Source organism: Aegilops tauschii, chromosome 7 (genome assembly GCF_002575655.3).
Source record: "Aegilops tauschii subsp. strangulata cultivar AL8/78 chromosome 7, Aet v6.0, whole genome shotgun sequence".
NCBI lineage: Eukaryota > Viridiplantae > Streptophyta > Magnoliopsida > Poales > Poaceae > Aegilops > Aegilops tauschii.
Genome location: NC_053041.3, coordinates 639,360,461 through 639,382,109, shown reverse-complemented (window position 1 = coordinate 639,382,109; position 21,649 = coordinate 639,360,461). Strand labels below are relative to the sequence as shown.

Sequence of the window (21,649 nt, the reverse complement as noted above, 5' to 3'; positions counted from 1 at the left end):
AAATTTTGTGTGTGTATTTTTCGTAGTCCGTTTACTTACCGTAGCACGTACCTCCTTTTATTCACGATTCTGGAGTGTTCCAGAAGGTTTGTTTTATGTGTTCCTCCGGTGTCATAGTTTGGATAATATTGCTTTCAACATTAATAGGCGTACCTGAGATATAGTGTTTGATTCTTTTTCCATTGACAACCTTTGGGTTAGTACCTTCGGCATTATTTATTTTGATAGCTCCAGAGCGGTAGACTTCTTCGATAATAGATAGTCCTTCCCATTTTGACTAGATGCCGTTCCTGACGCGACTGGATACCGTTCGTACGAGCGCTATTTCCCTAGAGGCGGCAGGGGGACCGTGTACACCTTTTGACTAGGCTGGCGAGGGGTTTGACTTTTCATCAGCCCCGCCTTCATTGGGGCAGATGTCTCAGCTATGGTATTGGTAAATAATATCTTAGATATAAAATATCCAAATGATAAGTCTTACACGTCAGGTGCTTGGCACTTTGGGCCTGACGTTTTTCGATGGCAATTCTTGTCACGCAAGGATGCCAAATTCCAGCGACGCACGATAAGTTTCTATCAAAATAGAATGAAGCGTCAATTAATTTGCCATCCTCGTGTAACTAAACTTGCCATAAAAGATGTGCAGAGTTGTCATGTGGTCGTCCCTGACATGTGGCACTTATCAGGGTCCATAAAAAAACTATGTCACGTCTAAGTCTTTCATCACATGATTAATTTGCAGTAAATTTTGTGCCAACTGTAGCTATTTTCTTTTGAGGAGTATCATCACTTTATTTAATTAATGAGGACCGAAGCTGAGATAGAAGCAATATCTAGGGATTGTAGAAGCCACAGGTGGCGCCCCACTACAAGAGATAAACTAGCTTTGACTAAACAATGAGGGGACCTCCTATCCCACGCGTCACATGCAAGTGAACGAGGCAGCATGCAAGTCCTCCCGCACGCGCCTATTCATCCGAAAGTTGAGCAGGTCGGGAAGCCCCTATTGATTTTTCATTTAGTTTTTAATGCTTTTTTTACCTTTTGTTTTTTATGTTTTTATTTTTCATCATTAAAATAATTCAGGATTTCAAAAAACTTCTAATTTTTTTAAAAAACCTGAACATTGGAAAATGTTCCTGAAATCATAAAAAAATCGTGTATTAAAAATGTTTATGATTTTGAAAAATGGTCGCATATTGCAAAAATGTTCGTGAATTTTAAACAAATTATCTGAATTCAAAAAAATATTCACCAAGTTTTCTAAATGTCCACAAAAAAATTTATTGTGAATTTTAAAAAATGTTCATTGATGTAAAAAATATTCATTGAATCAAAAAATGGTCATCGATTCAGAAAATGTTCGCCAATTCAAAAAAAATCATGTCAATTCATTGAAATTTTCATTGATTAAAAAATGTCTGTCGATTAACAAGAATGTTCAGAATTTTGAAAAAATGTCCTCAAAAGTTAATTTTTTTGTGATTTTGTGAATTCAAAATATATTGACAAATTAAAAAATGTTCATTATTTCAGAAATATGCATGTCAATTCAAAAAAATGTTCCTGATTTCAATAAATGTTTAAGAATTTGAAATGTGTTTGCAACACTAAAAAGGAAAAGAAAAAATAAAGTAAAATATAAAATATAAAAGAAAGAAAAAACTAGAAGAAAAACAATGAAAATAGAAAAAAAGGTTTAGAACCTTCCCAAAAACCGTTATGGGGAAGAACCTGGAATGGACCGACCCGAAGAGGACCACAAACCCGAGGGGGCACGCGCTAGGTTGCTACGTAGCGACCTATGCACGGAATATGATTCCCCAACTGTTAGCTAGTCGACATACGCCTCGCCCACCTCTGTTTACATGTGTGAGTGGGCCGGCCCATGTAGGACTCTTTCTATTGGTTTTATGAAGCTTCTAGAAACTTCAAACAGGTTTTCCTTTCTTTGTTTTTTCCTTTTTAGGGGTTTCCCTATTGTTTGTTTGCTCTATTTCTGTTTTTATCTTCATCTTTTATTTTTTATTTTACTTAAAATTCATTAAAAATTAAAATTCAGAGTTTTATTATTATGGAGCTGTTTGCATGTCTAACTCCAAACACGCAACTACAGGTGGTGTCGTTTCGCTAATGCATGTCTCCAACGCGACCGTAACTTAGGGAACAAAAGTGTTTTGTCATTAGGGCAGTTAAATGTCTCCTACTTGATATGCAACTGCAAGGTCACTTCCGATTATAAATGAATGTCTTCAACGCGACTATAACTTCATGGTAGGACGAAACTGTTTGTTGGCAGGATAGTTGCATATGTTCTACTAGATACGCAATTGCACACTATCGCATGAATGCTTAGCAGTGGCGGGCGTCAAAAGCCCAGCAATGACGGGTGTGGCTCTCAGAGGCGCCCGCCACTGGCAACATGGCATCAGCGGCGGGCGCTCCACCTGCGACAGATGACTATAACGGTGGCGGGCGTTACAAACAGCCCGCCATCGACGTCGATCTCGTTGCAGTGGCGGACATTACTATAAATGGCAGGCAAAAATATGTGCCCAATACTGGCAATTGTTTTGTAGTGGCGGGTCTAAATTTATTCTTCACACCACTTTTAGCTATTTATAGTTTTGTTTTTAAAAATAGACCACAAAAAAATGCCACAATACATTGTACAGTATACAATCGTCACAATACAAAGAAAATACACCACAATACGCAACTCAGTATGCAATCATCATAACACAAAGAAAATACACTAAAATGACATCAACCACTACAGAGACGCCTTGACTTGCAGTGGCGGTGGCGTCGATCTGGTGGTGGTCATGGACGACTGCGTCGGCAACTGCACGACCACCGGCGACAGAGGGGCCTAGCCTCTTCAGTGATTAACTCGTGCCGCGCTCACCTCGGGTCCACGGCTGTAGTCTAAATTTGCGCCAGCGGTTGTCCCTGTTGTTCCGGCCCTGTCCTTGTCCGATGGCTGTTTGAGCCTGTCGAAGTGGAGGGTCGGTCTCCGATGAGGTAGAGTAGGACATGGGACACGACCCAGCTAAAGAAACTTGAGTTGGCTCCGTCTCCTATGGCCTACTCTTTCTCGTCGGAGCCCGTGCCATGCCTGTCATCGGTGGATGTGAGGTCGATGATTGATCCATCATGGTGGAGCCGGCCACGTCCAACACGACAAGATTTCGGCGCCAAGGGCTGCCGGGCATGATACGACGCGCCGAAGAGTGGAGTCCGCCCCACCGGCGTGTGGCACGAGCGCTGCCGCGGGCTCCCGTGCCTGTTGCCTAACACGCTGGACGCGCCGCACCGTATTTGTATCAGACGTTAAGCGGTTGTGCACCTCTGTCTCGGTGCGCCAACAAAGTGGTTGCGGATCCTCCATGACGTTCGGACGCCAGACAGACTGCGGCTAGGGTTTCGCTCGGAGTGCGGATAGGGTCCAATTTATGTGGGGCCGGGTGGGCCGCAGTCGGCCGTATCCTACCTGGCGCCTCTAGGCTTCCACATATCCATTCGAGATATGGGCCTGATATGGGGAGTGCATGTCAGTCTAGACGTTTGGGCCGGATTTGGCAGGTCTAGTTGGGTGGCAATTTTGCGTCCTAGTACCGACCGGACAGCTCGCCCTGGTGTTTGGGGCGGATATGAGGCATCTCGGTTGTAGATTCTCTTAATAAACCTGGACATGTGCCTACAACGTCTTGCATCTTGCATTTGCATGCGTGCTATCTGAATCGCATCCAATATCCAATGCTCTTAGAAAGCATTGTTTATTATCTTCCCTGCATCCCAAATTTGCATTGCAACTTCGCAAAATCCAACTCACAAGTTTCAAGCAGATGCAAACCGCAAAACTACAGGAGCAGCGACACGCAACATTTACCCGAACGAAATAACATTTTCATGTGCGAGGCTGTGAATAATGGAGCCACCACGAGAAGTTTAATGGGAAGAACAATGAAAATAAAATGTTAGCATCATATTTTGTACTGCTATTGCAAGCATGCATCCATTTATAAATATCTCTCGAAATCTCTTATTCTCTCCCCAAGGCAATGTTTCATACATATTATTAATAACAGTTTCGCAAAGTCCCCTTTATTCTCTATCCAAGACTGACCCCAAACCTTGACAACATAAGTTCACACCCATCCAGGTTCAAGCTCCCAAGGTTCGCGGCGCGGTGGCACCGATGCACGGAGTGTTTGCCCTGCATGCATAGTTCGATGTCAAATGAAGGTTTTTCCCTTGCAAGCGTAGTTCAATGTTTAATGAGATAAAACACTCTAGGTTTCACAACACTGTACGCTAAAAATTAATAAACCTGTTATAGATATGAACAAACTTTTTGAAAAAAAAAACCATGACTACTTTCTCCATCTGTATCCCTAGCTTCTACAGAGTGGCATCTAGTCCTAGTGAACACTAATGCTACCAAAGTATGAAAATCCAAGTTGCATGAACCTTGGGAGACTACATAAGATAATTCTACGATGAACAGGCAGAAACAAGCTGCAAACGATAGTAGTAACTGATACCATTTGTTATCTGGGAGCCAAGTATAACATAACACTAAGATGAACATGTGTACTGCATGATGTGCATTTCACGTAGTCTGGGCTTCTGTAACTTGAGTTTGGTCAGTACTTAGCTTACTAATTTGTATAACATGATAGAAACATCGGCCTTTGATTGGACTTAGCTAACATCAGTATACTTCAGTGCTGAGATAAATACAGCAACAAACCAACATAATCTATGGAAGAAACAAAATTTAAATGGACAACAAATCACAAATGCAGATTTAGAACCCTGTATATCACCCCTATAAGAAAACAATACTTTGCGTGATCTGAAAAGTGAAAACTTCTAGCTTTCCCACAAAGAATATCAACAATTATTGTCCCATGATTTTCCATTTTTGCCATAAATCAAACTGCGTGAACACCAAGCAAAGGCAAATAATGCTTTTACATACAAAGATCACAAACTCTTGCGTAGTTTTCTCTTAAAAATACTATTTTGTCATAGTAGGCAAAATAGCACATTTAATTACTTTAACGGTGTATACTGTATGTTCTAATATACCCCGCTATCACTCATTGCACCATATGGACATTCACGGTGGAACATCCATGGTCTGGTAGCTCTAGTTAGTGGGTAAAGATAACTCGCTCTCTGTGTAATGCCCAATGTCGAACCATGGAGGATCAACATGGGAGCTAAAAGACAACTTGACTTGTGTGTGCCAACAAGTAGCATTTGAGCCCTCCTTTTCATTTACCATATACCCTTGCCATACGAGATTGCTACTAAATTAATTTGAATTTTCCATTGGAATTTAGTCTTTAGAAAGAATGTATCCATCACGATGCATTATATGCCCCTAAAAAATGCATGTGACGTGAGTGTTGGAATATACTAGCCAACATTGTTCACCCACTTAAGTAAATTGATGATGTACTTGCCATTCAATATGGTATCAAGCAAGGAAGACTTGAGTTAAGAACCGAGTCAATGTACTAATAGCCTGCATTGATCCCATAACTAATCTTACCTAGGCTTCAGACAATCCTAGACATGACAGGTGTCTGGAAATATGTTGCCCAAACTTGTTTCTCAACTTAAACTTCTGGGAACTGGTTAACATCATGAATTTAGTAGGGGTCATAACCATTGTATGATTGTACACGTATCTCTTAAGCCACGAGTTTTGGCCTATTTTGATGCACATAATAAGAATTCCCATAATTTCACATTATTGACATGGGTGTCTCCAAGACTCCTATTCTGAATTGATTCCTTTATTTTGAATCATATATGTGGAAATAAACAATACACAAATCCAACATGCTTGCTTGAATCCATAAAAAAATTAGGTTGCCAAAGTCAGAGTGATTTTGCTTCCCGTTAGGGAGGCTGACATGTGAGTCACTATCTTCACCATAATTGGAACAGAAAAGCTTGGTGAAATGCATTTAATTTATCAAGTCACCATATGGTGGCATATGTTGGCATGTAATACATAGGACATGGTGATATCCTAGTGGTGGAATTGCAATGACACATCTACACCGACTACACATGAAGTCGAACATTGTTTTTAGGGAGTTGGTCAGAAGGAAAATAGGTTCCTAGCTAAAGTTGTCTCGCCCCACTTCAAAACTACAAGGCGTGCGCTATGTCTTTGACCCAATGGCCTCCGTTTGCTGGAATCGGAATAGTTGATAACAAAGTTGCGAGACAATAACTCCCTCGGAAACACAGGTTACAACTTTCATCATACCGTGCTCTCCAAGGAGCAACTCTTCTTACTATGTGAAAACACAAGGTGCTAAGTTGTAATCCAATTCTAAGGATTTTCGTGGTTTCGGGGAATCCAGTTATAGGAGAACCAGGAAGGGGTCTACTTGATGGAGGCGATTAGCTTCCTAGGGTCAATTAGTACGGAATATCATGTCTCCATGGCAAAAAATGTGACCTCGCTCCTCCCCATTAGTATACGTGATTATCAAGTCACCATATTTGGCACACTTGATTATATTAAGGACTCCAAGATAGCCATGACGTGGATTGTAATGGCACATCTTTACGGATGTGGGTTCAAGTGAACGGAAGAATTTAATTTCACAATGGCGATTATTTGGGCTTATCACCGCCAAAAGTCACAACATCGGAAACATTCGATTATGAAATACCGATGACTTAGTGTGGTAAAATTACAATGGCACATATTCATTGTCTTGGGTTAGACTTTTGATGTAGGTTGTTAATTTTTCATTGTCAATTATTACGCATGCCGTCTCCCCTTGACACAAAAGAGTGACTCATTCCTCCCTGCAGGCACATGCCATTATGTAATACTCATTGAGTTTAGAAGAGGCAATACACCATATGTGACCATAGATGATGCACCGGACAGTTCCAGCTTGGCCTACTATTTGACAAAGGTGAGTAATATTCAGGGTTAATGATTACCTCACCGCCAACTATATTAATAGAGATACGGGAGGATATAAGTTAACTTTATAGTCTCTTGGCGAACAAGTGGACACAACAATAGTAGTTAACATAAGTAATGAACTCATGACCACCGACAGCTAAACCCAAACCATCAGAAGAAGGTTACACATTAGAGCATAGAACCGATACCAAATACTAAATAATGAATTAAAAAAACCATGACGGGAAACAAATTTCTTGACAAATAACTTCAATTACCAAACATCCACAACTATTTGCTCCTTGTTCTCCGGCCTTTGCGACGTAGACCACATGGACCATACGGCTTGTCCATAAAGTGGTAGTCCAACTAAAGCCCAATGCCGATGTAGGATGAGGATTTGATTTACATGTAGGATAGTTGATGTATGTTGAATTCTCGATTCAAATCTCAACAAATCATTAGGTTATGTCTACTTTTTTATTCCTATCCGGAATGTGGCTATTTTAGATAAGACACCTCCATTTCCTCCCCTTGAATAAGTCTACCTAACTCAGATGAGAAGCATATCGAATTAATAGTGTCGATTAGGGTACTATGGGGTTGGTGAAGGAAAGTACAACAAAGAAAGGGAGGAAATGGTATGTTATGCACACTCATACTTGGTTAGCATTTTCATACAAGATTCGGTCCATTTTCAACTTGTATGAGAGATCTTGTCCATGTTTTATGATTAACCTTTCTCTAGTCTCAGTCTCTTGGTACCAATAGGAAGGAAGTAGAGCAACATGTTGGGTGTTCTCGTGTTGCCCTATGAGCCTCCTCCGTTTCCATATTATCTCACTATACAACTAGATACAAGTACAACACAATGTTGGATGTTTCCATGTTCGCCTATTATCCTCTCCATTTACACCTTTCCTCACTAGACCATTATAGATTCTACTGTGGAAAAATATCCCCATATGGTTATGACTACCCTTCCACTAGAATATGCATCGAAGAGAAGTAAATAGTATTTTTTGGGGTGTTTTGTGTTTGGTAAGATGCCAAGTTATTACATACATATACCATAATTTAGTCACAATACAGCTTGCACATGAAGTCAACCTCGATATGTAAGGACGCGATTCCACTGACATCTTGTGTGGTCGCATAGCCATAGTTAACTTCCATCCAAAAAGTAGCTTCCATATCATTTGCGCCTCCTATTAGCCATGTTTTCTCCCTTTTTTCAGTCATGAAGGTCCAATTAGACAGCTCATTTCAAACCCAAAGATTCATGCCAACCTTCTCTCGTACGACCCATTGTGTCAACACACATGATGAACAACTTCAAAAATATATTATCTCATGAGCTAACACACTTCTTGACCTACTGTCTTTTCACATGACCCGAGACCTAGCTCCATCGCTAATGTTTCACAAAGCTTTACCGAATGAATATATTCTTGTTGAAACAATCGAGATATCAAAACCATCATGGGAAATGAATAGAAAATCCATTTCAAGTGGATAGGGTGATCATGAGGCAGTATACCAAATCCCCCCTCATGTTTAGCAGTAATGATAGTCAATCGCAAAAAGTAGGAAGAGAGAAATTCAAAAGTTCCATACAAGCCTTCCCATTATCCTCGGGATAGAGATATTTTTGATAATTTCCAACAGGGCTATGCTTCTGGCGAAGAGTTATTTTGCTCATAGATGCGGATTTGAGCAGGCTCCAGCCATTTGTGAATATTAAAGCTCATGTTGTGCCACAGGCGGCTAATCCTGCTCTTTGGGCGGCTGCTCCTGCCGGAGCTGCTCATGTTCAGTCGGTAGCTCATTCAAATCAAAGTTGTGGTTGTTCATCATGGAGACATGAGCCCCTCTAGGTGCCATTTTCCCTGCTGCCAAGCTCCCCGCATTTTCACTCACAACCCCACCTAAATAGAACACTTGTTAGGGTCAATTGATATGTCTCCATGAACAAGAAAACACTAACAAAATCTCAAAGAAACGGATGTGCACTATGCTTGAGTTATCCTCTAGTTATTGATCAATAGTGGTGGGTCACACAACCCATCAGTAGTGCTACTTAGAAGTAATGGACGGCGGGTTTGCCATGAATTTGACGATAACTAAAAATCTATTTTTGTTGAAAAAAGTTAGTAGTGACGGGCCCAATATGTGGTCCATCAATGATACATTGTTACCAGTGACAGAGAACAAGATTGAGGCTAAACATGCTACTTGTTACTCATATACAACCCACCACTTACAAGACCAAGTCACAACACGATAGTGACTAAATACTTACCCTGTCATTTAGATCACAACTTAAAACTAGTAGCCCCACACATTAAGCTCATTATTCGTTCCTGCTATCATTAGTCCCTTCTCTAGCTACTAGCACACTTGTCTTCATGATTTGTCCTCCACAGAAACACACACTTCCCTTGTTAATCACTCATCATGTCATACCCTTCCCCTTCTTCCCCGAAAATAAACCCTATGAGGAACAAACCTAGCGCTGGCCCTCCACCTCCTCTAAATGTTGTCATCTCTGCAGAATCTAGCATGGGTGCTGCCTCCAAGAATTCATTGAGTTTGTCCGAGAGGAGGAACACCCAGGTCCAACTCCCTCTGCCACCCAGGCGATGATGGTGTTCATTTCTGCCTCGGTCCTTGCACCATATATACAGGTCAGTGCTCATGGGCTGATGGTGCAGCATGGTCGAGGCCTTCTCCGTCCGGCTTCTCGTTACCTATTCTTCAAGACACTCCCCACCATTGTTTCCTCTATTCGGATCCCCAACTCTATGGCTTCTCCAAACATCAGACGGTGCAATATATTGAGGAGAAGAAGGTTCGAGTAGTGGAGACTACACATTATTGGCAGGTGTTAGCTTTGGACTGGCCATGGCCCGATTTTCTTTTTCGATTTGACCATCACTGGCGGACACGTTCATCTAAGTGGTTTGTTACTTCTCCACTAAGTACAGACTACTGAGCATGTTGAACCCATCACTGCTAGGTGTTTCTGGACCTTCACCAGTTAGGCATTATGGAGTAGTGTCAGCAGTTCTGGAATATACAATGGAGAGAGAGAGAGAGAGAGGAAGAGCATGCGAAGAGGGCTATATGCAGGGAGAATAACCATGTAGTATGTCCCTGTTTGAGGTGGAACAACACACCGTGACATGCCTTGAAGGCGCATGAACTTCTTCTAATTGTAACATACCAAAAACTGATATGATTCATTAAAACCTACTGAACAAAATACATTCCATATCTATAAAGATTAACACTTATTATATTAGTAAAAAGATTCCTGTTAATAATCAAAGAGAAAAGCAATGTTTAAAAATATAAGGGTTTTCCATAATGAAGATAATGTCGTCTCTCTTTTTGCGACTTTGTTTCTTTGGAAATTGTTCGTTTATGGTGCATGATTTCTTTGTGTGCTCGGTCCACCTGGAGCTATTCATATCTGCTGAAATTTGCATCATCCGCTAAGTATGCACCTATATGTATCACACTCTTAGTGACTGACGGTGTCCTGGACTAGGGGGTACTCACCACGTCGTCTCCCGATCAGTTGGATTGGGCCGACCTTATACTCATGGGCCAGTTCGGACAACCCCTGCCGCATATAAGGAAGACTCCACAAGACTTGGCGCCCAAGGCGAGGACTCTCCTAAAACGCTAGGCCTCCGGTGTGTTATATAAACCGAGGCCAGGCTAGTCAATAGACAATCTCATATTCATTACCACAGTCTCGTGGTAGACACATGTACTCTGTACTACACCCCATATGAATACAATCAAAAGCAGCATCTAGGGTATTATCTCATCAAGAGAGCCCGAAGCTGGGTAAAACCCCGTGTCCATGTTACCATCGCTCCAAGACGCCTAGCTTAGGACCCCTACAACGAGATACGCCGGATATTGAACCGACAGTGACGTATTTACATGCGACAAGACTTCTTTCAAATGAAACTTGTACATTAGCTAACGTATTTTCCTTAAAAAAGAAGAGCTAACATCTTGGCTTCCTACATATAGAGGAGACTTATGAGCTGGATACAACCACCATTGTAGAAAGCCAAATGAAGCATAAAGGCTCCACCGCAGAAAAAGTACCAATGGAAGGACGGAGAGGAATAGTTGGTGGCGGGCCCACCATGAAAGGAAATGCTAAGGGAGACTATAGGGGACCGACAGGTAGTGCTAGGGTTAGGGTTTTATTCATCTATTGGTCGATGACGGAAGAGCAGGCATGGCATGGACAGGCAACTCCAGTGAAGCGGGTGACCAACGATCGATAAGCCAAGAATCTTCAAAGTCCCTGACAGACAAAAATGCTTCCAGGAGGTAGCGAATCTCTCAAAAAACAAGGAGCCTTGAACTTGACACAAAAGGAACTAATAGGTCTCATGTTTGAGGTGGATTCTAGACCGACCGAGGCCTACTAAGTTGTCAGCTGTTGGAAAGGCGTGCTCACTGCCGCAAATCAACATCAACGTGTTTGCTAAGGCTATGCAACACGCATGGGGACTCTACTAGGAAGCCATTGGCAATAATATCTTCGTCTTGAGATTCGACAAAACGGAGTTTAGAATCACACTCTATATAATGGACCGTGGAAATTTGGTTTTAGTGTGATGGTTTTGAAGAATTGTGATGGTAAAACTAGGCCGTCGAAGATAATGTTTTGGATGACGGAGCCATGGGTGATAATTAAGGATCTTCCCCTATATAAACCATTGTCTACTTTTGGGAATGCTCTCGGGAATTGGCTTGGTGACGTGGTAAAATTTGATATCGAGAAGGATGGATTTATGGGGGGAACCATCTCATAGTTAGAGCTAGAATTTTCATATTCGTTTCATTGGTTCGAGGCTTCTTCCTCCACTCTTCAGCGAAATATGAGGGGACTGTCTTGATTTTCAATTTGAGAAGATACATCACTTTTGGATTGACTGCGTTAGACCGGCACATGCTGATGAAAGATTTGAACCACATGTTGATTCCTCACCCTAGTTGGGTGAATGGTTGAGGGCACCACTCGAACATAGCTCCTCACACACAGAAACATAGTAGAAGTTGGTGATAGAAAGTGGGAACTTTAATTTTGGGAGCACTAGGTCAAGAAGGTGCATCTATGTTCACAGGGGGTAAGCAGCGTTGCGCCACCTCCCATTTAGGCACAAGTGCTACAATGCTTATACACCCAGGAAGGACTAATGCAAGCAAGATCGGTGACATGAACTAAGGGATGATTTGCAACTGAAAAGGATGTGGAAGCTGAGGAAGGATCATGAAAGGAAGGAGGACATAAAAAATTCTATGTGGGAAGAAAGGGTGCAAGGCGACTGGGCAAAGAAGACCCATCTACCTCCAGGCAGCACACACGAGGCACTTTTGTTCACAAGACGAGGAAGGGTGGTGGTGATCACCAAAGGCATCACAAGGATTATCAGCTAAAGCTACTGGATAGGAAGAGAGATTGAAGCAAATTTGTGTAGCTAAGGGAGGTTTCAAGAGACTAGATCCTGATAATAAATTGAGAATGCACCATTCTAAATTAGACCGACAAAAGCGTTGGGCCACACAACCTCTCGACTATGTTTACCAATTTCACTAGTCGTTGCTAAAAAATGATGTATCGGCAAACTTCAGTGATATGGTTCTAGTCCTGATCCTAAAAATTAACTCACTGGATATACTTCCTCAAATTGGATCAATCAGCTTATAGAACACACTCAGTCATATTGCTTCAAAGGCCTAGTGAATGGTTTGAATGTTCTCCTGTCCATAATGATCTGGGAGGAGCAAAGTATATTTATTCCGGGTAGGCTTATCACAGACAATGTGTTGATCACGTATGACTGTGTGCATGCAATCAGGTCAACAAATAGAAAAATCCAATGTTAGCTATTAAACTAGACATGATGCAGGCCTACAAGAGGGTGGTTTGGATTTTCCACAATCTCATGATGAGGGCACTTGGTTTCTCAAATAGGTGGATCTTGATGACTATGACATCTGTTACCTCGACCAGGATTCCTGTCAAATTGAATGGAGGTTGCTCTGTCATTTTTACACTATCAAGAGGGATCTGACAAGGAGACCCACAATCCCCCCATTTGTTTATTTTTTGGCATTGCTCATGAATTCTCAAAGATAAGGAGATCAATGGTGTACATTTTGGGAGCACTGGCCCCCATGTAGCCCATTTTATGTTTGCAGATGATAGTGTAGTATTTCTTCAAGCATCAAATATCAACGTTGTGACCTTAAAATAGACCCTGTTTGACTACGAGTTGGCCACATGACAAATGGTAAATCTTCAAAAAGCCTCAACTTTTTGTGGAAAGGGAAGCAAATAGGAGGACAAAGTTTTTTTAAAATATTTTTGCATTGATCCCAAGGCATTGAGCGAGCATTATTTGGGGCTCGCAGCCGTGGTGGGTAGGTCAACGGAAGCAAATTTTAAATACGTTAGAGAAAACTCAAATGGCAAAGTGATTGGATAGGAAGGACAAGGTATCTCGAAGGCGGGAAAGGCGGTGCTAGTAAAATCAGTGCTTCCAGCAACACATACTTACACCATGAGTTGCTTTCAACTCCTAGAGAAAATGTGTCGGAACAAAACTATGCGACAGTATGTAAAACTGTTAGTACCCATAATAGGATTTACAACGGAGATGAAGTATAAGGCCACCAAGAGTATAGTCTATGAGAGTATATGTGAATGATAACCCCTTGCCCTGCCTTATATAGGTGACGAGGGCTAGGGATTACAAGGAATCCACTAGATCTCATACCGTCGCCATGTTAGCTTGCACGCCCAGATGCTCTCCCGATCCTTATCCGGGCTCATGAGCTGCCCTCGTGCGCTGATCCTCCACTTGGCCTCTTGGGCCTTGAGATAGGCCTGCTACCGGGCTTCCCACTTAGAGGACACCCCTAGTGTATTGCACCTTAAGTAGCCCCCGAGTGTGTCTGCAGTTGGAGTTATGCTTAGCTTCAGGAGTGAGAGTCCAGGCGGCCTCCTTCTGTCTTGTTGGCTAGTCAGATAAGGCACTTGTGACCACGCGACAAGCCTGATTCCACACATGCAGTCCACCCTCCCTGCCATTTAATCTATTGTGATCATGTACATTTTTAACTATCGTTGTCAGCTCTTTTCCAACTATAATCGGTTGTGGTAGGGCTCAAAAAGTATGGCTCATGGGGTGGATGTGCAGTTGCTCACTTATTCAGTAATGTTGATACTTGGGGAAACAAATTTCATCATCATCAATATTGCTAATGTTGATACGTTACTGATGTTCCAAGTTCACTCATGTGTATGTACATAAAAATGGAGATGAGGTGTGCAATGTCAACCAATACTGTTGCAAGGCCGACCATCACTGATCGCAGTGCTGCTAGCCCGGGCGTTCAGTGCTAGAAGCCGGTCACGTGATGCTGCAAAGCTAGTGGTCAGTGAACTTTTCATTGCTACAAGGTGGTTGACAATGCTGCAAGACCAAGGCATCGATGCAGCATGGCAGGTCATTGGCATTTTTTACTTTGCCGCAAAACGGTGCACCGGTGCTACAAATTTGGGGTTATCACGTGTTGCAATTAATGTCGTGTTTAGTGTTGTAAGGCCGACCACCATTGTGCTTTTCACTAGCCTACCATGGCCACCATTGTGGCCTCCAAGTGAGTCTATTGCTGAGAAACATGGGTGTATGTTGCAAAGGATGGGGAGAGGAGACGAGAGCAGGAACCAAGTTGGTGGTTGATTTGGCAATGATTTGTGACAGAATTGAACGGTTCGCGGGTGGGCGTAACCTAGGAAGAGTTGGAAGATGCATGCCAATGATCCATTGGTTCAGGCGTGTATACATTGTGGTTTTTCACTGATTTCTTGCAGTTAATGAGCATGTGTTCTATATCTAGTTTTTTTTGTATAGACATGCTCGCATGTTGCAACGTTTTTATGAGGTTTCTCAAAAGAAAATGGAAATATTCAACAGACTGGTTTAGGAGGAAATGAGTCAGCTCGCTCTAGCTCGCTCACTTGTATTCCTCTCTCTTCACCATATCCATTCGCTCTATTTCCACCATGCATAGACCCACGAGGTTGTCGCAGTGGTGCAACTGCAGGTTCTCACGGGGGGTGTTTTAGCCGACGACCAGTGCCACAAGCCACGACCCATGCAACAAGGGGGTGAGGCTTGTGGTCGCATCAATGCAACTACCTTGGTTGTAAGACAATGTTCCTCGCCAGCACGCCGTCTGTAATAGTGCTTGCATGATACCAGGCGACATCAGGGATGCGCCAGAGCATGGACGTGAGGTGCTACGAGGGGCTGACGTAATTGTTGGGCATAAGCCACCGCAGGACGCATCGGGTGCGAGCCAGGACGCGCCGGGTCCGTGGCCGTGCATGTGTGTGTGTCTGTGCGTGTGTGTCTGTCCTCGCGTTCGAGCGCGTGGGCCGTTGTGTGTAGGCGACAGAAACGGAGTGGCGACCACGTCGGGGCGCTGGAATCGGCCTACGGCGACTGCGTACATGCGCGTCGGGTGAGTGGGTCTGGAAGCGCGGGACGTGGGGTGTGCATGCGTGCAGAGCGTGGCGTAGCGCGTGCGTGCGCGCGGGTATAAGGCCAGCTCTCTCCTCTGTTGTAGCTTGCGGATTGTACTGAGTTCGGGCTCAGGGAAAGAAAACGACGCCGTTCGTGCGGCGGGCGGAGTTCGTGCTCCGGCAAAACCACTTGTGTCCTTGCGTCCTTCTTCTTCCTCCTTCTTCTTCTTTCCTGTGTTAGAAAGGACGAGAGGGAGGTGATGCTGAGCGAGAGGAAGAGGAAGGCCGCGGCAACAACAATTAGTATTCAGAGCCACAGGTTCGGGGGGCGGCCGTGGCGCGCGGCGGCGTTCGCGGCGCGTGCGGTGCGCGGCGGACATGAAGGTCTCGGCAACGCGCGGCGAGTCCACGGCGGTGTGGCGTGATGCCGGGCGCGCGACGAGCGCGTGGCGTCGGCAACGCGTGGCGAGTCCACGGCGGTGTGGCGTGATGCCGTGCGCGTGGCGAGCAGCGGCGGTCGCGGAGACGAGGAGGTCGCGGAGGACCTGCGTGGTGTCGCAGAGGCCGCGGCGGCTCGGCGCGACGACCGTGGAGGCGCTGCGCTGTGGTTGACGGCGCAGCGGTGCAGGGCAATAAGCGCGGCGGCGAGCCGGGCGTGACCGGTGCGTGTTATGGGTGCGCACCGGACGCGTCGGGCGCGTCGGGACCGCGGGAGTGGACCGCGTCGAGGCGCTGGACCTGGTTGCGCAGACCGCGTACGTGCGCGGCGGGAGCGCGGGGACGTGGGGAGTGCACGCGAAGGGCACAGCGGCACGGTGGCAGGCGTGGCAGCGACGTTAGGGCGGCAACGGCTACAACGACGTCGACGGCACGGCGGAGGCCGCAGCGGTGTGGTGCGACGGCCATGGCGACATCGACGACGATGGACTCACCTGCTGTAGTTCGTGGCTTAGGGGAGTGAGTGTGGGCATAAGCCACCGCAGGACGCGTCGGGTGCGAGCCAGGACGCGCCGGGTCCGTGGCCGTGCGTGTGTGTGTGTGTGTCTGTGCGTGCGTGTGTGTCCTCGCGTTCGAGCGCGTGGGCCGTTGTGTGTAGGCGACAGAAACGGAGTGGCGACCACGTCGGGGCGCTGGAATCGGCCTACCGCGACTGTTTACGTGCGCGTCGGGTGAGTGGGTCTGGAAGCGCGGGACGTGGGGTGTGCATGCGTGCAGAGCGTGGCGTAGCGCGTGCGTGCGCGCGGGTATAAGGCCAGCTCTCTCCTTTGTTGTAGCTCGCGGATTGTACTGAGTTCGGGCTCAGGGAAAGAAAAGGACGCCGTTCGTGCGGCGGGCGGAGTTCGTGCTCCGGCAAAACCACTTGTGTCCTTGCGTCCTTCTTCTTCCTCCTCCTTCTTCTTTGCTGTGTTAGAAAGGACGAGAGGGAGGTGCTGCTGAGCGAGAGGAAGAGGAAGGCCGCGGCAACAACATAATAGTCTTTTACAACGATGGGGGAGGGGTGGGGGATAAAGAAGTTTTGTGGAGGCTATGGAGGAAGACGGGTTCCACTCTCTCTGCTGCCGCGTGGTGTGATCCAATGCTTCACGTGTCAGATCCGATGGCTGGCAAGCCGACTAATTTTGTTGACACCAATAACATGCCAATTTTTTTTGTACGGAGATGTTTCTAGCCATTGCATGTTTCTTATGTTTCTTATCACAGTTCATATGTCTTCCATGCTGCCACACAGTGCCGGTGCTCGCGTTTGTATACGCAGCTAGTGCCAAAACCAACGTTAATATATGCAGTGACGGGTGGAACTTGATTAAAATAAGGCTTCTATGGCGGCTACGATCGGCCGACTGACGCGTAGCACTGCTAGACCAACGTTAATGGAAACAAAACATGTGCAGCTTCAGTCCAATATATCACTATACTAATGATGATAAAAAACCGAGCATGGACAGAGCTAACAAGCTTCAGTCCAATATCAATATACTAATGATGCCAAAAGTCCAGCATGGAAAGAGCTAACCAACTTTAGTCCAATATCATTATACTAATGATGCCAAAAATACAGCATCGAAAGAGTTGATGAGCTTCAGTCCAATATCATTATACTAATGATGACAAAAAACAGCCGTGATACTGACAGAAAAACCAGTATGGAGTACTTACCAACCGAGCTTGAAGCCGCGATGCTTCCCCGCATGGGCGGCACCCCCTGGACCGGCGCCATCTCATTTTTCCCGTCCATCTACCACAAGAGAACCCAGCGATTAGAAAGTCCAAGGGCATATACACACCACGTAGTTCTTGCACATACACATCAGGTAATTCAGTAAGCACTAGTACTAACTCACATGACTAGATCAAAGATTGTCAGTAACTTCAAATCATTAGGCACCGGTTAACTTCAAATCACTAGTAGGAGAGGGGGAAGCGAGTGCGGCTCACCATCTTGTCATCGGAGACAGGGTTTGCATGAAGGGTGGGGGTGCGAGCGCGGCTCACCATCTTGTCGTTGGAGACAGCATTTGCATGCAGGGTGCGGGCGCGAGCGCATCTCATCATCTTGTCGCCGGAGACAGCGTGAGTACGTGGGGCCCCTGGCGCTGGGAGTGCAAGGACCTTCAAGGGGTCTTCCCGGGACTCCCGGGATTCCAGCTCCTCTCTGGTGGCCGCTGGGGGCGGGCTTTTCTGCGGGTCTCTGCCGGACTTGCGCTTGCGAACCACCGGCGCAGGTGCCTGTTGCGCAAGCACCTTCCCTTTCCCCTCGGCGACGGCGACCGTAGGGGGCGGGGCGGGCGCCGCCAGGCTCTGCTCCTCGTGGTTGGCTGCGGGTATGGCGTTGATGCCGGAGCTAGACATCGCGGTGGATCGGTCGAGCACACGCGCGGAGTGGGTCGAGGAGATTGGGATGAGAAGAATGTGAGCGAGGAGCAGAAGCATGTGTTGCCCTTTATGAACTGAAACGGAAGGCACGGGCCAAGGTGGGGACTGCGTGTTGAACTACAGATTTATTTATTTAATACCAGCATTTAATAGTAGCATATCTTTGGTATATTTCTATTAAATATTCTTATATTTTGGTATATCTTTGGTATACTATTAGATATATATTTGGTATACTGGTATTTAATAGTAATATTCTTATATTTAGGAACAATGATATACTACTATTAAATACTATTATCGATGTTACTAAATATAAGATAATAGTAACATTCTTATATTTTGGAACAGAGGTCATATTATTTAATTGTTGTATATCTTTGGTATACTATTAGATATATCTTTGGGATTCTAGTATTTAATAGTAATATTCTTATATTTAATGAGGAATAAAGATATATCACTACTAAAGAATATTATCTCATTACTAAATATTAGTACATAGCTAATAGTACTTTATAGTAATATTCTTATATTTTGGAACGGAGTTAATAGTATTTAACTATAGATTATCTTCGGTATACTACTATTAAATATTATTATATTTAGGTATATCTTTGGTATACTAGTATTTACTATTCTTATATCTTTGGTATAGTAGTATTTAATAGTAATATTCTTATATTTAGAAACAAATATATACTTACTATTTGGTAGTGCATTTATTTGTTCCGGAGGGAGTACTATTACTACCTCCGTCCGGGTTTATTAGTCCCTTTCGTATTTTGTGTCCAACTTTGACCGTATATTTGACTAACAAATTATAAGTTGTATGTCACAAAACTTATATTGTTTGGTTCATATTTGAAAGAGGATTTCGATGATACTATTCTTAAAGTATATAACTTATTTTTTTAATAGTTAACTCAAATGTCAAAGTTTGACCCAAACTACAAGGAGCCCTAATAAATCAGGACAGAGGTAGTAGTAGTCATGATTTAGTTCCCTAGTCAAATAAAAGTAATACTAGCAACTTTTTGACGAAAGATATATCATCTTATTATAGCCATGCATTAAGATATAGATAAGGAATAAAATAAGTATGTTGGTAATCACCTTGCTTCTAATTTAAACCGAATTCTTTATACTTGATTTATTGATAAGGCAAAAGATACCTGTAAAGAATCATTTTTTTAGATAGAATGGTTGCCCTTGTATTCAGAGTTCTCGGCAATGCCAGAGTTCAAATGGCGCTAGTACAATTCGGAGGCACACTAAGCCATGTTTTGCACAACTCATTCCGACAATGTTGATTATCTAAGATGTAGGTAATACAATTCACCTCTCTATGAACCCAAGTGATCTTGGACTCAATAAAATTTTGGAGAATGCCCTTCACATCTTCAACCGCCGGACCATGGGGTGAGCCGTCCTTCCCTTCAGAGTTCAACTTGCTCACAACCATCTTGCAGTCCATCTCCAAGACGATCGTCTAGACTCCAACTTCCTTCTCTAGTGCAAGGACATGGCGACATGCTAGTAACTTCGCCACTTTAGGTCTAGTTAGACAGGGTAAAAATGGCATGAGCCTACAACAGACTCCCTTGGATGGCCTCTCAGGACTGTAAAACGTTATGCTTGTGGGAAACTGCACAACACCAAATACGGGTGTGGCTATCTCATATATATAAGGGTATACGAAGTGTACAAATACAATATACAGAGTCTACACAGAAGCTACGTATAAACATTATCTAACAGTCTCCATCAATCTTCACTAGTGGAAAAAGGGCTAGCCACAACTTTCCTTGGTGGCGCGCCATTTACAACCAACGACACCACTATTTTTTTCAAATAGTGATGGCATTGGCTTATTTGGAACGACATTAGTAGGGGCATAGTGGTGGCGTTGGAAACAGGGTAGCATCAAAAATATATGGGATCAACAATTTGTATCAGGCGTAATATATTGCTGTCGTGGAATAGTATGGAACGCCAGCACTATTATATTTAGTTGTGACGTGTTGTTGTAACCGACGCCAGTATTGTTATTTTGTCAATGCCAACATTTTTATATTACTATTTTTTGGTATATTCTTTTTTATAGTATATATAGTTTACTTTTATTAAATTTCTATTATTTTAAATAGAAATAATGACATTTTTTAAAATATGTACTTTGAGACTTTCAATTTATTTTTTTCCTTATTAGTTTAAGACTCGAAATATATAGTTTTGGAGCCTTCAAATATGTAGTTTCACACTTCCAATTTTTTATTTTAGTTTTTTATGTGGTGTTATTTTTTTAGTATATTATAGTTTACTTTTATTAAATTTCTATTATTTTAAATGGAAATATTGCTATCTAGTATATTATAGTCAGAATCCAATAGTTCTATACATTACATTGCTATCTAGTTTTATTAGTTCTATACATGCTATCTAGTTTAATTAGTTCTATACATTCCAATATTTATTGAGTGAAATGAAATTGCATATTATCTTGATCGTATACGCGTTGTGTTTGTAGGTCATGGCCAATTCTGGAGGTAACAATGAGTTGGTGTGTGATGTGGACATGGCCAACAATGAATTCTTAATCACTTATGAGTACGTCATCAAGAGCGTGCAAGGGGAAAATGTTGAGCTAAAGGGGGAGATTAAATAGCTACACAAGGAGACTGTTTAGCTCATTCAGGAGACTAATCATCTTAGGGACGAGAGGGATAAGCTCGTCGAGGATCGGGATAAACTGAAGGAGGAGAGGAGACACCTCAGGGCTCAGAGGATTGACCTGAAGATGGACATAGACCATTTCAGTAGAGAAGGAGAGGGGATAGAAAGAAGCTTCTCTAGCTGGGCATACTCCTTGATGAAAACTAGTTCATCTTATTATTTGTTGATGATCGAGTAACTAGAGTACTTGAGTGAGCAACTTTTGTGAAGTTTAATTCATATCAACTTGTTGAGTTGATGAGCCTCTTCTGTAATGACTATATATTAAGTAAGTACCTAGTGTTGATGAGTATATTGTGTTCAATATTATCTATTAACTAAGTAGCTAGTGTGGATGAGCAAAAAAAATTTATTACCAAAAAAACCATTTGCTGGCGTTGGACAAGTAGGGACGACAGAGCTATGATGAACTTAGTGCTGGTGCTGGACTGGTTACACGCCAGCACAATGTATGATACTGCTAATGTGTCAACCCGCGCCACCAGTATTTCTTAACAATGGCGCCATATTGGTGGCAT

At 43.5% G+C, this 21,649-nt stretch overlaps 1 protein-coding gene across 3 annotated transcripts; it reads right to left on the bottom strand.

Annotated features, from left to right (window-relative positions):
- Nucleotides 1-3,929: 3,929 nt before the first annotated feature.
- LOC120968441 (uncharacterized) lies at nucleotides 3,930-18,479 on the bottom strand. 3 transcript variants are annotated; one of them, XM_073503186.1, is made up of 3 exons: nucleotides 17,958-18,479; nucleotides 17,679-17,757; nucleotides 3,930-4,219 (listed from the first exon to the last, which is right to left on the bottom strand). In XM_073503186.1, exons 1-3 carry the CDS (start codon nucleotides 18,450-18,452, stop codon nucleotides 4,152-4,154), a joined length of 642 nt encoding a protein of 213 aa, XP_073359287.1. In that variant the 5' UTR covers nucleotides 18,453-18,479; the 3' UTR covers nucleotides 3,930-4,151. The 3 variants fall into 3 exon arrangements, with proteins under 3 accessions (XP_073359287.1, XP_040251157.1, XP_040251158.1); XM_040395223.3 differs by lacking the exon at nucleotides 3,930-4,219 and adding an exon at nucleotides 8,540-8,880; XM_040395224.3 differs by lacking the exon at nucleotides 3,930-4,219 and adding an exon at nucleotides 8,540-8,880 and having other exon boundaries at nucleotides 18,015-18,479.
- Nucleotides 18,480-21,649: the final 3,170 nt, after the last annotated feature.

Coding starts and splice junctions, on each gene's coding strand:
- LOC120968441 (XM_040395223.3), bottom strand. CDS start 18,452: ATGCTTCTGCTCCTCGCTCACATTCTTCTCATCCCAATCTCCTCGACC. Junction 17,758..17,957: donor CTGTCTCCGATGACAAGATG/GTGAGCCGCACT, acceptor CTCTTGTGGTAG/ATGGACGGGAAAAATGAGAT. Junction 8,881..17,678: donor CGCGGCTTCAAGCTCGGTTG/GTAAGTACTCCA, acceptor TGTTCTATTTAG/GTGGGGTTGTGAGTGAAAAT.